Source organism: Typopeltis vanoorti, chromosome 9 (genome assembly GCF_054136105.1).
Source record: "Typopeltis vanoorti isolate ZY-2024b chromosome 9, IOZ_Tvanoo_1.0, whole genome shotgun sequence".
Lineage (NCBI taxonomy): Eukaryota > Metazoa > Arthropoda > Arachnida > Uropygi > Thelyphonidae > Typopeltis > Typopeltis vanoorti.
The window spans coordinates 81,311,280-81,327,771 of NC_143557.1; the positions used below are offsets into that span (position 1 = coordinate 81,311,280).

At 35.4% G+C, this 16,492-nt stretch overlaps 1 protein-coding gene across 1 annotated transcript in view; it reads right to left on the reverse strand.

Annotated features, from left to right (window-relative positions):
• The window catches only part of LOC150103199 (protein tolkin-like), a 159,963-nt gene that overhangs the window by 15,997 nt on the left and 127,474 nt on the right, over positions 1-16,492 (reverse strand). The window contains exons 5-6 of the mRNA XM_090398127.1: positions 14,511-14,534; positions 9,639-9,775 (exon numbers count right to left, since the gene is read on the reverse strand). Coding sequence (XP_090254253.1) covers positions 9,639-9,775; positions 14,511-14,534 — 161 coding nt within the window. The remainder of the gene's footprint in view (positions 1-9,638; positions 9,776-14,510; positions 14,535-16,492) is intronic.

Here is a 16,492-nt window from a genome sequence, read left to right on the forward strand (position 1 = left end):
ATTTTGCGGTAGGTGTGGGTCTTTGCCTGGCTTATGTATAGGAATTACATCAGCCAGTTTTCAGGTGGAAGGAAAATAGTGAAGTCTTAAGATTGCATTAATTATAATGATCAGGTGCACTACAGCTTTTTGAGGCAACAGCTTGATCACCCTGTTTGAGATGCTGTCTGGTCCAGGAGCTTTATTTTTCTTTAGTTTTTTAATAATATCATATAATTCAAACAGGTGATGTGGGTGCAATATGGTCAGCACTGGTACTGGGAGTTTTAATACGTGTCTGACATGTCTGTGAATTTTATATATGTGATTGAAGTATAGATTTCCCTATGCAGGTTTGCACTGCTCTTCCAAATTTCTTGCCATGGCCTCCACCTTGTTCGCATCAGTGTGTACAAGACCCTGGTCAGAGAGTATTGGGGGAAGAGATTTACCTTTGTTTTTGCTGTTTCTTAGTAATTTCCAGACAGAGTGAGTAGTAGGCGAGATAGAGGCTAATTTTTCTTCCCATAGATGGTCTCTGTGTGCCTTAAGTGAATCTCTCACAGCCCCAGTAAGTCTATTTAGATTTGTTTTATCTTGTGGCGCACGAGTGTTACGAAATCTTTTCCTGGCTCTGTTTTTCTCCCTGATCAAGTTCATAATGTCTTCAGGCAGACGACCAGGCTTGTGGACAGAATTGTAGAATGTGACTACCGTTATGGCGGAGTTCATTATTTGGGAGAGGCTTGTAACTGCAGATTCTATATCGTCTTTTGTACGAATGTGAGGAACAGGGCCAATACTGTCCCTGAGCACTTCCGACAATCTTTCTCACGATATATAGGGGGAGGAAACAGGTATTCTTGTCTTCCTATCTGAAGTAGTATTGGATTGTGATCAGGTGACAACTCATTCAACGATCTTAGGCTGTATTGAAGATTAATGTCCCGCAGGATAGCTATATTCAGGATGTCCGGAGTTCCAAACGTACTAAGATGAGTTGGTTCGGTGGGGCCTGCTACAACAGCATTGTGTGATCCTATGAAGTTGGAAAGGATGCTTGCAGCCGTTCTTGTTGGTGGATCTGCAATTCCATGCAGGGTGCTTGGAGTTCAGATCCCAGGCTATGATGGTGGGTTCTCTGACGCATAAGATGGCGTTTAGGTCAGAGTGTAATAGAGATTTTAGGGGTGGGTTGTAAGCAGAGTAGATTTTCAGTCTGCAAGCCGAGCTGGTGAACACCTCCACGCTCGTGATCTCAAGATTAGTGGTTGGAGGGTTGTTCACAGAGTTGTGCTTGATGTAGTTCTTAATGAAGGTGGCAGTGCCACCACCTCTGTAAACCAGTCTACCACTTCTGTATAGGCAGCCCTTATTTTAGGGTTATCTGAGGTTCTTAGATGAGATTCGCTGATGAAAATAACATCTGGTTGATATCTGTTAGTGAATTCTTGCAGCTCCAGAATTTTGTTTCTTAGGCCATTCGCAAACCACCAAATTCAATCACGGAGAACCATCCTTGTGTGTATGTGTATATATTTTTTTTATTATTATTTCTTAGTCCTTATAAGGACTGGCTTAAAGGGGCGAAGCAAGAATGCTTTTCATCTTCCCCGTTATCTGTAGAGGACAGTGTAGGGATAAGGTGTTATTGAGGTGTTAAAGCTATGATCATGGGAGGGTAACAGCAATAACCAAGCTAGTGGGTACACTAGCTTGGCTATTGCTTTATTGGCTACAGCATTGCCATCCATTACCCTCCAAAGGTAATAATCACCGCATCTCACGGTCATAAATCTTTATTCTTTTTATTTTATTTTATATTTCTTATATTTTATTTCTTAAAGTTCTTAAAAGAACTGGGCGATGGACTGAGTCCTTCACTCTTTATCCCGTCATCTGAATGAAGAGAATCTGTGTGGATGGAGTGTTATCTGTGTGGATGGAGTGTTATTGAGCTAAAAAGCTCTAGTCATGGCTGGGTAACGGCAATAGCCGAGCCTCAGTTAAAACTTCATTAGCTACAGCATTGCCATTCGTTACCCTGGAAGTCCTGATTAGTAAGTAAAGGGTAAAATCTCAAAAAATCGGACGATCTCTAGGCCACTCCATAGTGGGCGAAAGACCGTCCATATCTCAGCGTTGGTTCCACTCAGTGACGGGCTCCCCGACCACAACCGCTCAAATTCCGAGGAAAATAATTCACCGGCAAGAACCCCTCAGCGGGCTGTGCCGGAGAACACCTTCCCCGGAGACTCAAAGTGCTCCCTTAAGGCAAAAACCTTAAGTGAGCGAATTCAAAAACTCATCACCCAGGATAACAGCAACAGCCGAACCTCAGTTTACTTCTTTGGTTCAGCATTGCCATTCGTTACCCTGGAAGTCCTAAAAAGGACTATATTCTTCAACTCCCTGGATCTTATTTTATATTTTATATTTAATATAATACACGATTTTAAATATTTTAGTACTATAAAATATATAAAGGTGTATGTAAAATATTTAGAAAATTAGAAAATATTTTGAATTATTTATAAATTTTTAAAAGAAATTTTAAGTAATATATAATTTATATTATTATTCTAAGAAATTGTTTTAAAAGTTGATAATATAAAATAAACTACCGACTATCTTGTTAACTCATAAAAATTGGATGCGATGTCATGTTGGATATATATGTATATCAGCATATATAGAAATGTTTATATTAATTAGATCTGGATTGAGATTATTATACTAATTATGATTTTAAGATTTATAATAAATAAGCAATAATTAGTTCTAACGATGTAGCTCGACTAGCATTGAATCTTCATCGAAATAGCGAAACAAAATTATATCTGTCTATCTCATGTAGACTAAAAAAAAATTTTTTTTTTCCCTTTTATTTCAACTATCCGATATATTTTATTAATTTGGCAAGCTCTGTGTTTCCGTTCTATAGCCCCTCCCACGTCACACCAAGCTGCCGGTTTGTATCTGTTCTACCTGTATTGATCGCCTATGCCGTGACTGGATGCGGTAGTGAAGGCGTATCTGACCGTGCTTTTCTGACATTCCGGAAGCCTTTCCAACCAAGATGGGTGTTACGGTGCTAATTAACTTTGAACACCTGCTGGGAACACACTGCTGGACACCTAGTGGGTAACGGAGAAACAAAAGGCTGGACATGATCCTAAGTAGGGGAATGCAAATCTTTATTAGGCTCGTGCGTGGAAAAAAAAAAAAAAAAGTAAAAGAAACTGAAATGGAACAACTCGTAGGATGAGTTAGGTGAGTCTAAATAACAAATTGCTATGCGAACTGTTTGTTGCTTTAGGGCTGATTGTTAACTTTGATTTTAATGTCGCGATTCGGTCCATCAGACGGCGTAGCTGTTTAAAACACGCCACTTACATATACACCCTTCTTCGTAGCTAATTTGATACGCATAAAAGTGTAGGTGCGGACTGTTTTGAACCCGTGAGACGTGAAGGGGGTGACATCAACACCTCTCTTTTCTCCAAATGACCATTTCAATTCGAATTACTGGTAAGTCGAGAGCCTAATTATCAGCTAAGTCATATTAATAGTCTCATCTTACCGAAGAACTTCGAAAAAGAAGATAGCGGTGGACACAAAATCGTTGATAATCTGCACTTCATTACACTAATGTAGCGATGCAAAGAGGATCAAGTTCTATTTATAGGGGCAATTTTTGGTTGCGACAACAGCAATTTAATCTGTGGATAATTATGCTTGGGGTAGTCCTTTAAACGGTAATCATTTACTAGCGTGCGATTCTCCTTTGATATTATTATTTTACCGCCTCTTTTATTATCATAGTTTGAAGGAGCGCAACAGCTCATGGGAGCTTTATGGTTTTAAGTTCCAATGTTTAATAACTTTCTAGTCCATAAAGATAACGTATAGCTTCGACTCTCTTGGAAATTTTTTTTCTTTCTCTTCTTCTTCTTTCATCACCGTGTTTAGATTACCTCGGTTGCTCATCTTCAACGGTAAAATTGTTAAGATGAAAAAAAAAAATTCAGAGATGACTTTTCATCTTCCTTCTGGTGCCAATTGACAAACGAGTTTCAAAAATCGCCACTAAATTGAAGTCCAAAGCTAACATTTTATTAACGTTGAACCCATTTGAAGACATGGCGGAACTCTAGATGATGCCTTTCGGAAAAACCCATTAGTAAGAAACGAGACAAATAAATAATCCCCCCCCCCCAGAAGAAAGGGATTATTTACCTGAACATCCTACGAAGGCTAAAACACTCGTTTAAGTGATTTCTGAGCTTTTTTTTTTTTTTTTTTTTTTTTTTTTAATGACGAAGTTTCGCAGCTTCCCTAAATTGTGAAAAATTCATTCTTAGGAAGGTGCAGGATAAGCAAAATAAATGCAGAACGTAAAAAAAAAGAATAAATAAGGTTTTAAAAAGTTCGTAATCCCCTCTGGGCCTATACTCACTAAAAAGCCATTAACAGGATTAAAATATGTTTTTCACCAGAGCATCCTCACGAAGATCACGTGGTTTTAAGGGAATTATGACTGTACAGTTATTTTATTTTATTTTTTTTTTTTTTTAAATCGGAAATAGAGCGGAGTGTGGGCACACGCGATCAAAAGTAATTTAAAGAAAAACTTTTTAAATTTGTAGAAAAAGAGACTTGTTCCGTTAATCTCTCCATGAGAAAAGAAAGAAAGAGAGAGAGAGAGAGAGAGAGAGATGGATGAAAAGACAAGAAATCCTGAAAACTAGATTAGATAAGTATTCTTCAAATGATTCTATTGCCGACACCCAAATTCTTTCTCAAGAAAAAAGGATCTCCCTCACGAAGAAATCTTTAATCGCTTGTTTACTTGATCATTTTAGACGAAAAATAAATTGTCTCCGCGTTTAACAAAATCCAGACAACCCCAGAAACCTTCATCAATTTTTATTTTGATGAGTTGTCTGGATTTCCGGTAAGTCGTTATCGTCCTTCCACAGTACAAACGCCTTGAGATTTCTTACAAATTCAAAACTTCGTACGTTCTACTTCAACCTAATTACAGTCTTTAACAGAGAAGGGATGATGAAGGATTTGCTGCAAAATTCCTTGCAGCGAACTCTGCCTTAAAGCAGCTACACACGAAACAGCCAAAAGATGAAGAATGAAGGGATGGTGTTACCCTCGAGATAATTATATCTTCTTTCGAACTTCATCCAGGGATACTTTAAAGTCTACACACACACACACTAAACGTGTTTATCTCCATTTCTTTGAGAATGCTCTGTTGTAAGTGAAGTACTGCGATCTCGTAAGGAAAGAAAATCGAGCCCAAGACAATATTAAACCTTCCTAAGATTGTTTCTAAAGAGAATGTCTTATTGATTATCTTTCCCACACATCTGGCACTGTTGCGATTTGTTTTTTCTTTCCAGGATCAAACTTTGTTCTTTATATGAACATCCCCCCTCCCCCTCCCCGTGCACAATATGGTTTCTCGCTATCGGAATATAATGATAAAACACACGGAATAACTGTTCCTTAGAAAGTAGGCAGTTTTAAAATCTTAGTCTAATTTTAAAGTCTTAAAATCGTTTTTATTGACGATACGCGTAATATAGCGTGATAATATTTTGCCTGATACACGTAAACAGAATGTACTGTTGCCATGGAAACGTTGGAAGCACAACGTCACAATCTGTCTTGGTCTACTGACATCAAAAAACCAACGCTCTCCATTGTTACGACACATGTAAATAGAATTTACTGCTGCCATGGAAACATAGAAGCCAACGCGACATTCGTCTTAATTAATCAAACAGAACTATTTTATTACAGAGAGGCTCTTTACTTCAATATGGCGATCGAAATTTGTGAGTTGTGGAAACAAACCGTATTCACAAGGAATAAAGGGTCATTGTGTTAGTTACTGATTTATGGGACTTTTCCCTCCTCAATATCGCAATTTTTTCGGTAAGGGACGTTATCTTAGGGATTATCTTCATAGACAATTAGAAACGAGACAATCAAAACAATGAAAAACAAACAAAACAAAAAAAAAAAGTGGATTATTTCCCCCGACTTCTCTGTAGTTTACTCTACTACAGATCTAACAAATCTTCAAATCCTACTACACTTTTGGAAACGAATGGAGAAAAAAACGAAAACTTATCTCTTAAATCAGAAGTAATTAGAGTGGGTTGCAGAACGAGTCTATTTGGAAGGTGGCCAGCATATTACGTTCTTCTTCTTCTTCACTACATAAGGAACTGTACCATGCCACCTGGTAGACGCAGACATAATCTGTTGTTGTCATGGTAACGGGAAAGCCTTGTGTCACATGTTTCGTGACGTCGAGTATCAAACGAAACTACTTTATTACACACACACATACATATATGAACATTAAAGGATGGTAGATAACTATTAAAATTATGGTATTTATTTTCATGTGATTTTCAGACTTAACAGACAAGATTTTGGAACTCTAAAATTTAGTATGGAACCCCCCCCCCTCCCCTAATGTTCCTTAAAATACTTTACTCAGAAGAGAACGATTAAACTTTTTTTAATTTATCAAATTAAAATTTTTTTAATTAATTAAAAATATCACAAACCTGTGATATTTTTTTTAAATATCACAGGGGTGTGCAGATTTTTGAGTTGTATAACTTGACAACACACACTCTTACTTGTCCACAGTGGGCGGCTCGTGGCTTGAAATCGTAGGGGTGCTGCAACTTTCGAAATATACATACACACCGTAAATACAGTGTATACGTGTTTGGATAAAATATCAAAATTATGGTAAAAATTTAAAAAAAATTAATGTTATCGATAAAATTATACAATTTAGTATAATTCAAAATTACTTAAAAATAAAATGCATTCCTTTAATTGTAATTAAAGGAACGGATTTACAATTTTTGGACATTACAATTAAAGGATTTAATTGTAATGTCCAAATGTTTAAAGAGACGGAGTAAACACGATAAACACTATGAACATTCTACTACTGGCACAAACTGCATATAAACAACAGTGGAACTGCGCGACGAACAGCACCGCATTACGCTAATAGCTCGCATCTCACTATGACGTTCACATGCTTCCGCACTTAGCAATATGACACTGTAGTAAACACAGTGCTGCTAGCGTCCTTCGCCTTCCTAAGTGCTACAAGATGGATTTTTATTATTTTTTATACAAAATAAGAGAATTGTATGGGATTGTTGATGATAAAATTAAATATTACAAGCAAATATAAATAAATTAATAAATATATTTACATATCGAGAAAAATTGGGGTTGTTGCAGTTCCTCAGCCTATGCACGAACCGTCTCTGCTTGTCTATATAAATGCTAACGTGACGTCATTAATGGACAAGTAAAATAGTCTACATGCAGATCTTTATGGATAACTAAGCATTTATTATCCAATAATTATGACCTGGTTGTCGTTTAAATCCTAAACAAATATGTATAATTAATAAAACTGCTATAGATGCTTAAAATGAACTAAATATAAATCTATCAAACAAAAGTTCATGCTAAAAGATTCAATAATTTAATAATGTAAACTGCCGGCAGATGTCGCTGTTGTAGATAGTGAGCGAGAGGCTGGTATAACAGCCTGGAGGCATGCTAACTAAGGTGGTTGACGATATTTGATACCTGAACAAGTTTGAATGTCATCTTTATTTATCTTCACGATATATTTCCTGTAGAGGAGATAGCCTGGAAGAGCATCAAGGTAGGCCAGTTGATGCAGTCAAGAAGCACATCACCGTCAGCTATCTTAGAACGCGTAGTTGGCACTACAGGAAACATTTTTACCGATTATGATTCGCAAACAGAGAGAGGCACGCGCTGTTCCTCGAGGCACAGGTTCCCAGCACTTACAAGTGTGATTAGCACAACAGCTTCCTTCTCCTTGCCACCCTCTTATAGCAGTGCAGAGCCGTGTCCCTAGGCGATAGGTCGGTACATACATCTTACCTCGATATGAGGATGGCGACACGAAACAAAATTTAATCAAACCCGAGGCGCCAAAGGTGGAAGTAAACAAAGCGAAACTGAAGTCGTAGTAACCATGTTTTCTACTAATAAAATGCACTTCCGGGATTTTAATTTGAGTTGTTTATCGCCAAGTCTTGAAATTTTAATGCGTCATCAAAATTACTAAAAGTCGAAATGAAAAACGACAACAAAAAACGTTCAAACACGTCTCGAAGTTAACTTTCCATGTCATGGATATTAATATTCGTTGATTTGTTTCGTTATTGTTAGATTTTCTATAACTGATTGTTGTGTGACGTCAGCGTGATCATGTGATAAACCAGCTTGCTACGTAATCAGTCTTTGTGGTTGCTTAGTTACGCTGATACAGTGCAGTGAAATATAATACGGTTTCCTGGAGTTTCTGACAATGGAATATCATTGATCATCTTTTTTATGCATGGAATTTTATGTTACAGAAGAAATAGTTGCTTAAATAAGACAAAAAAAAAAGTCCAACCTTTGTGAATCGGAAGAAGGCACCAGCTTCTCCATAAACAGATAATTTCATGCTGCACAGATCTCAATTATTTTTCAAGAAAAATCTGAAAGGATAATGTCTTGTTCTTTTAGTAAGAAAACGCATCCATCTTCGAGTTTTTCTTTCTGTATGTCCTCTGCAGATTTATATAGTTTAAAATTACGAGCTGTCACTTTAAGATTGAAACAATGGTGACATTTAACGTCGAAGAAAATACACATTTGGATAATCTTCAAGTACATCTCTCTCGGCGCGTGCATATTTCTTCCTGTCAACATGTCAAGTATAAGAAAATTAATTTTCTTTAAGTGATTCCAAAACAGGGATGACAGGCAGTATAGAAAGCTGCTTCATCTCAACAACGATACCCACTTCAAATATTGCAGGTTTTACTTGCCTACAACAGCTGTTCAAATGGCTTTTTTTTATCCTTTTCCAACCCATCATTGGTGTCATCGACAGCCCCCACATCAAGTTTATTTTCAAGGATCCAAGAAAGTTCAATGGGATGGAAAATTGAATCTATAAAGTGTGATTTTTTTCCCCAACTATTCTGAATGAGTGCGGTCAATAGAAGTGAAACCTCGCCACTCATAGCTTATCTCTATTTAAATGCGTGGAGTTTTAAATTCTGGCAAGGTTAAAGTAATTTGTAACGATAATCTTTATACAAAAAGGCAGCTGTGGGAGACCGATTTCGTCTTATGTTTTCTTCAGTTGTCGCAATCCATCTTTCCAAAAAAAAAAATATATATATTTTTAAATATCTTTTCTTACCTCTTTTATATACCGCTGGTTTTCATGGGTCAATTTTTTATTTATTTTTTTCTTTTTAATTTGAAATACGGAATTCCTCTTGAATAGGCTTCGTTCTTTGAAAATAAACTTTGCAAATTTTTGGAGGGAAGAAGCTATATGAGATATTAATTGGGGATCAACTTCATACAACAGTTGGATTGTATAAAAGTCCGTCAGCGTTAAGTCGGAAGAATGCAAATAAAGAAATCAGAAAGCCACGAAAATATTCTGATGTGCAAATTTAGACACGGATTTCATGAGGTAACTTGGTTATCCGAAAAAAAAAAAAAATATATATATATATACATATATATATATATTTCTCGTTCTTTTTACTCACCTTCCAACCTGGTTTCACTTCGATGACCCACGTGCAGTCTAACGCCACTTTCCAAGTCTCTGAATAATTGAACGTTTGTGGGCTGATGTCCGTATTAGTGATGAGACCTCCTGGACCTCCGCGACGGTGAATGCATTCTAGAAGGGGAAAAAAAAGAGAGAAAGATGGAGCAAACAAAGTTGAATCGTAGTAAGAAATTTCTAATAAGTCTACGAAACTTATTATATTTCTTTGTTTATAATTCCAATAAAAAATGCATATTTGTGTGGATCTATTTTATTCGCGATGTTAACCTAAATTAATTAATCTAAACTTTTGTCTTAAATTTGATTTTAAAGTTATTCTAAACACGTCTTGTTTCAATTCATCGTTGTTCCTTTTTCAACCAAGCTATGATCATCCCCCCCCCCCCCGTCCCGTAAAAAGTTCAACAAACAAGCAAAATCAGCACCGAGATTAAAGCGAAAAGTGCAATTTAAGCAACCCCATCTTCGTCACTGTGATTATTTGAAAATTAATTAACCTTTCCAACCATTTGTCAAGTAAGTAATCAGCTCATCTGCTACTTCTTAATTTATTAAGACTTTGCATTTTTTTTAAAAAAAAAATTAATGAAAATTTTATTACACCAAGAATTTTCTCGTGCGGTCGTGTCTACTGAGGATTATCACAAATTACAAAACACGCGCTGATGACTTGCAAGTAGGCCTAGAAAAGCTTTCGAAAAAAAAAAAAAACGAACAACTACATATACAGATTATTTTTTTTTAAATTAAATCTAATTTTTCACAATATTTTATTTACTTTCTTTCATGAATGGGTACCATTTCTATTCATAATTACAGTTATTCTTCAATTTCGAGTAAGCAATTTTTTTTATTTCAAAGATTGCATAACGTCTTTTAAATGGCCTTCAACCAAGGACAATTCCGTGAAAGAGTTGATTACTGTTTGGTCTTCATCTCTGCAAAATGAACATTAATGAGATTTTTTGCGCGTGAGTAACATTTTCATTTCAATTTTTCTTTCAGAATTCGACCGTACTTTCCTATACAAGTGTAAAAAAAATATTCCTAGATTTATCTGATTTCTATTCCACTCGGAATTTAATTTTAAAAGTTGTACCCCGGATGTCAATCGAACGTTAACTCGGACCATTGCAATTGACACATTCAGATCCTCGGAATAGAAGTTACAGTTGATTACAAATGCGGTCCCTTAAGCTTTTTTAGATCCTATTTGTTAGCTCGTCAGATCCTCCTGAAAAATCCATAGTAACAGGAAATAGGAAGTCTCTGGTGTTATCACCTTAGAAACGGGTGACATGGAGAATGGCATCCCATTATTGAGATTTCCAACAGTACCTTTCCGTTTGTTGTAAGCAAGATTTGGAAAATAAATAAAAGCCTTCACTGCGTACATAAAAATAGAAGTCGTTTGCTACATCGAACATCACTGAATAATATCAACAATTAATTTGCATTTATTTTTATTCTCGTTTATTCTGCTTCAACACGTGACGTCACAATAGCGAAGCAATTGTCTTATTCATAACAATATTGTTATGGTTTAATATTTAAGTGCTCTTATATTTCTTTTAGCATCTTTTGTTTCTCTTCTCTCTTTAAGGAGATGTATACGAATCTCTCGCTCCTACTATTATCCGAGTTCTTAAACTTACCGAAACATGACATACATCTTTCTCCTCTTTCCATGAGTTGAAAAATGTGAACAAATATAAAAGGGTGGGGAAGGGGTTCCATTGGTTATTCTCGAGGGAATTTTATAGATTTCTTTTCCAGAGATTCTATTAACCCGTCATTGCAATCAATAAGATCAAAACTATAGCATCAAGAGCTCGAGGGTTGAATCGATATTTCTTTGTGGAATGTTCTGAAAGGGCAATGCGAATGTGTCGATAATCCAAACCACCGTTACTACTCCAATGCAATAAAAATTCATTTTATCCAAGTTTTCTTTTTTTTTTTCTTCTTCCACCAATGTGTTTCTGTCGGGGATAGTAGATTTTCTAAAGGAAATACCATCTCGTAGTTTCTTTTGTTATAGATCTAGTGAGGTGTAATTCTTTCTTTCTTTTTTTTTTTTTTTATTCTTTTTATGCTTTCAACATTGATACAGATACCGCGGGATGCGGGTTACAAGGAAGGATGGAAATGCCACATATTTAAATTAGAAATATCGACGCATCTCACAACATGGTTTATAGTGAGTTGTATTTTAAAAACTGGAGTTGTTGTTACTGCTGGATGAAACAATGGAAATTTCTGTTCGCTGACGTAACAAAGATGTAAATGCCAAGTGACAGCACCACAACACGTGCATGCGCTTATATATATTTAAAATATAAGTTCGTGTAGGTATGTATAGAGGTCGCTTTTTTCATTGGCGTATAGAAATCTTACCTTTGATTAATTTAAAATAAAATTAGGAAGAATAAAAAAAAAGTCTTTCCAACTCAGTAGTTTTTGAATAGGTTAGGGTTAACTCCTAGAATAATTTACTGCATTCAAATTCAAGCTGTTGAAACAAACTGTGATTAAATAGCTGAAGAAAGAGTTTATTTAACTTGGCTTTCATATTTCGACATCAGAGAATTTTTCTGCTTCTTCCCTCAAAAAAGAAAAAAAAATACAATTACTTTGATCACTCTTCATCTACTTTGTTTTATTGTAATCCAACGAACGAAGGACTGTTGGATTAAGGGTTGAATAATCCTCCGGCACTTTTTCAGATAATCTACAAAATATTCATAAACATCTATGCCGAAACAAGATTCAAATCCATATTTAGAGATCATTTGGAGTGCGGAGATGCTGTCCATTTAGGTCATATAGACCAGCAGCAGAAGCATTTTAGGAATTCTATCCCGGTTTCGACACAGCCTTTGGCTTGAATTTTATTTTGTTATCGAAGGTAGTTTAATGTCTAGGATATCTTAAACTACACTAATGCAAGTCCAAAAGTGAGTCGGTCTTAAGCTTCTTCACGAACCATCTAGGTTCTTTAGCTGTGGGCTTCACAACTGCGATCGTCTCGAGGATAAGCGGTTGATCCTATGCCTGTAGATGATGCGCGTGTTCACGGGACCGGTTTGCCTGTTTTGAGGGATGAAAAAACCCTTTGCCCTCGCATGAGACCGGTTAACTCACCTTTAGTCTAAAGAGACCAGATAAAGATCTCTTTATCTGGTATCGTGGACGTGAATCGAACCCAGGTCTTTCCGCCCAAAGGGCTTCGTCCATACCGACTGAGCTACGGAGGTTCCCGTAGCTCAGTCGTATGGACGAAGTCAAGCGTTATACGAAGCGTGTTCTCCCATGCAAGCATTCTTCTGGAAATAATTTTATATGATAAAGATTTTAACGACAAAATCAAGCTAACCTCAGAACTTAATGTACTTAATTATTTTCCAATAGATTCCTTTCTTGGCCAAGAAAGAGTCCCCCCCCCCGTATTATGTAAAATACTTGGTCACATTGTTTAACTGAAGTCTTCTTTTTTAAGTTCATCTCTTCAAAAATTTCACAGCAATTTTACAACCAACCGAACATTTTTTTTTTTTTTTTCAAAAGTTAGTGATCGACAATTTGATATGCATACCGGAGTCAGAATTTGGGTCCATACGAACAGAACAAGCTGCTAAGAAATTTTTTTTTTAAATGGTTTTATTCCCTCTTCCATATTTCCTCCCCTGCTAAAAGCATGTAGGGTAAAGTCCCCAAAGCTTTAACTTCTTTTCCGAAGTTTTCAACCTAAAGTAAGCAAGTTTCTCTCTTTAAGCGGATTAATAGCAAATCTCTAGTTATTTTTAAAACAACCTTTTGGCTCACTTGACGGGAGTTGGAGTGTGCCCTCTCGTGGTCTTGTTTATAGAGTCTAGTAACAGTTTGAATGATCTTGTCGATAGCGTATCCTTCAATAGCAGAATTCATTGTTAGTTTCGTATCAAAATTGCTTAATTACGTAATACTATTTATTATTTTTTTAAAGGGCCTTCGAAGACTGTATAAAAAATATACTACGATAAAACCTCACGTCAAGCACAGTATATAAAAAGAAGTAAATCAAAACGACTTTATGGGAGAAAAAAAAAAAAGCCCTCCGATAGAAGCTCCTAAGTCTAAAAATAATTCCCGTAAATATTAGTATTAATTTAGTTCAGCGGATGTGCTGAGTAATAGCCCAATAAAATACTCCTAGACAGGAGCACTCTTAGCTGAAGTTTCACACATTAATCTCAGTGTAAACAATGTCCGGATACGTCTTCTATAAACACTGCAATAGAGAATCCCAATTTCGTTTGTAAGTCCGTACGCAAGAATAGATTTAACATAATGGAAACATTAAGGCAGACAAGCATGGGATGCTCTCAAATTAAGTAAATAAGATCTTAACTTTTTTAAAACTAAAGAAGAGCCGCGTCATTATGGGACTAGAAGCGATGAAGAAAACGGGAGAGACAGGAAAAAAAAAAAAAAAATCCTTCACTCCACACATGCCGTTAAACGTCTGAGATAAAAGGAAATGCGAACCTTCATTCTCCTTATCTCGTGTGGCTTGAGGCGGCTATTTACAAGAGTGATTAGTTCGCAAACGATCGTTATAATCTGTATAGTGAATTAGCTTCGTCTCATGTCAGGCCTATCTCCTTTTGTTTCCGCTTTCGTGGTGGCCATCGGAAAGGATCACAAAGACATTCTTAGATATGGCGATAAAAAAAAAAAAAAAGTTAGGCCTAACTTATTTTGCAGAGAATCTCTGAGTAGGACGGTGTCATTAGCCCAATACGAAATCATATGACTCAAATATTTGGGAAAAAAATAATAAATAAATAAAAAAGAGGGTACTTACCGTCCATTGGAGGGCGTTTGAAATCTGAAAGAAAAAAAAATAATAATAAATCCATTCAGTTATATTATATACGTTTAAATAAATATATTTTATATTCTATAATAATAATTAGGACTAAATAACATCGCAATAATTCTAACTACTTCTCTTACCTTTTTTTTTTTCCTTTCTCGTATTTATTGAGGTTAAAAAGTTCTGTTTTAAAGGCGATGTAATCTTAACTCTGCTTACATCTTATTTGGGTTTTCTCCAGATTTTTTAAAGTAAGCGACAAGCTCGCACTACCAAAGTGTTATTATCGTATGTTTGGATACGTTAGCTATTTTTATCATTTATTTTTAGATAACGCTATATCATAAACCTTGTGATATTACGTGAAAGGGCAGAGATGCCAACGTAACGAGGATGGTAGAAATAGAGACAGAAAATTCTATTGGCATTTTAAAAGAAACACTCAGAATTTTCCAATATTTTTATACGTTTCTAGTTGGATACTGAAAAGCAGACGATAATCGTAGTAACAAACCTTGTCACGAGGGTAATGTATTAATCCATTGCTAGTTGCTGCTCGTGTATAAACATAGGTGTGGGCATGCGTACAATTTATTTATTTTTTATCGTATGACGATTTAAAACAAATATTTAATGTTAAAATATCCTTCCGGTATCATATTTGACGACCATTTATATCAATTACATTACATATTTATACAATCTGATAGTACAACAAATGTTTCTTTAACTTTCTCGTTTTAAAATTTTATCGCACAATTTAACATCTGCCATCACGCGACCACCCAGTGTAACTCAGTGACTGGCTTGTCACGAAATCCACGCCCATGACGTCAAACACTTTTAACACGGAAGCCAACTCTGTTGCGTTTCTCGCTACTAGCAATTGGAGAAGCAAACGAGTAAACGAATACTTTAAAAAGTGGAATTAATAGTTGTAGATGGCAGATATCGCAGTTTAAATGAATTTATATTCAGCAGGGAAAAATAAAATCATACGATGATGTATATTTTATGCTTATATAAATATTTTTTTCTCTAAAAAATGCTGCGAATATCGCAATATGAGAGAGCTAAAAGTAACACGCAATAAAAATTATTTCATATTTATTTTTAAAGACATCATAAATATAAATTCATTACTTTATTTGTAGTGAAAATTCTCATTAGAATTAATTAAAAACAGGAATAAATGTGTTTTAGTGTTAGATCACATGAATACGCGTATTTAACACCAAAACTATTGTAACTTTTGACAAAGGTCATGTAAATAGGAGGACGTAGATTTTTGGAGTCCCTAGACGCTATTCTAATGCTGTTTTTTTTTTTTAATTAATTTACAGATATAATTATAAGCTATTAAGACATGAGATACAATATTCTACAACATATATCATGTTAGAGTTATAACGTGCATATAATCAATTAGCATTCGAAATGATGTTCATCTCCCGGTGTGAGACAACAACCTCAGTTACGTTTTTGTAGTCTATTTTGATACTTTTTTTAAAAATATTAATTTACAAATATAATAATTACAAGTTATTTAGACATCAGATATAATATTCATCAAAATGAATTGCTTTAAAGTTTATATAATTAACCTACGAGATGATTTTCATCGTCCGGTGCGATACAACAATAAAAGCTCAAACGTGGCTTGAAAAAAGTTTCATGTTAGAGCCGAATTTTCAGAATATTTAACTCTTTAACTCACCCATGTTATTAAAATTTGTTACAGGTTTCCTACCTTTTGGGGATCGGACTGACGAACAAATTTTAAACGAATATTAGTCTATTAAAACTTACCTTTTATTTAAAAAATGATATAGATATTTGGCCTTGCAGATAAGGTATACGTAAATATGACACAGTATCAGTAATTTTTCTTTTGTCATTTAGGGAGATAGAAGTCATGTAATAAATAACCGTTCATTGCTTCTGGTAAACCTGAATACATTATATTGTCT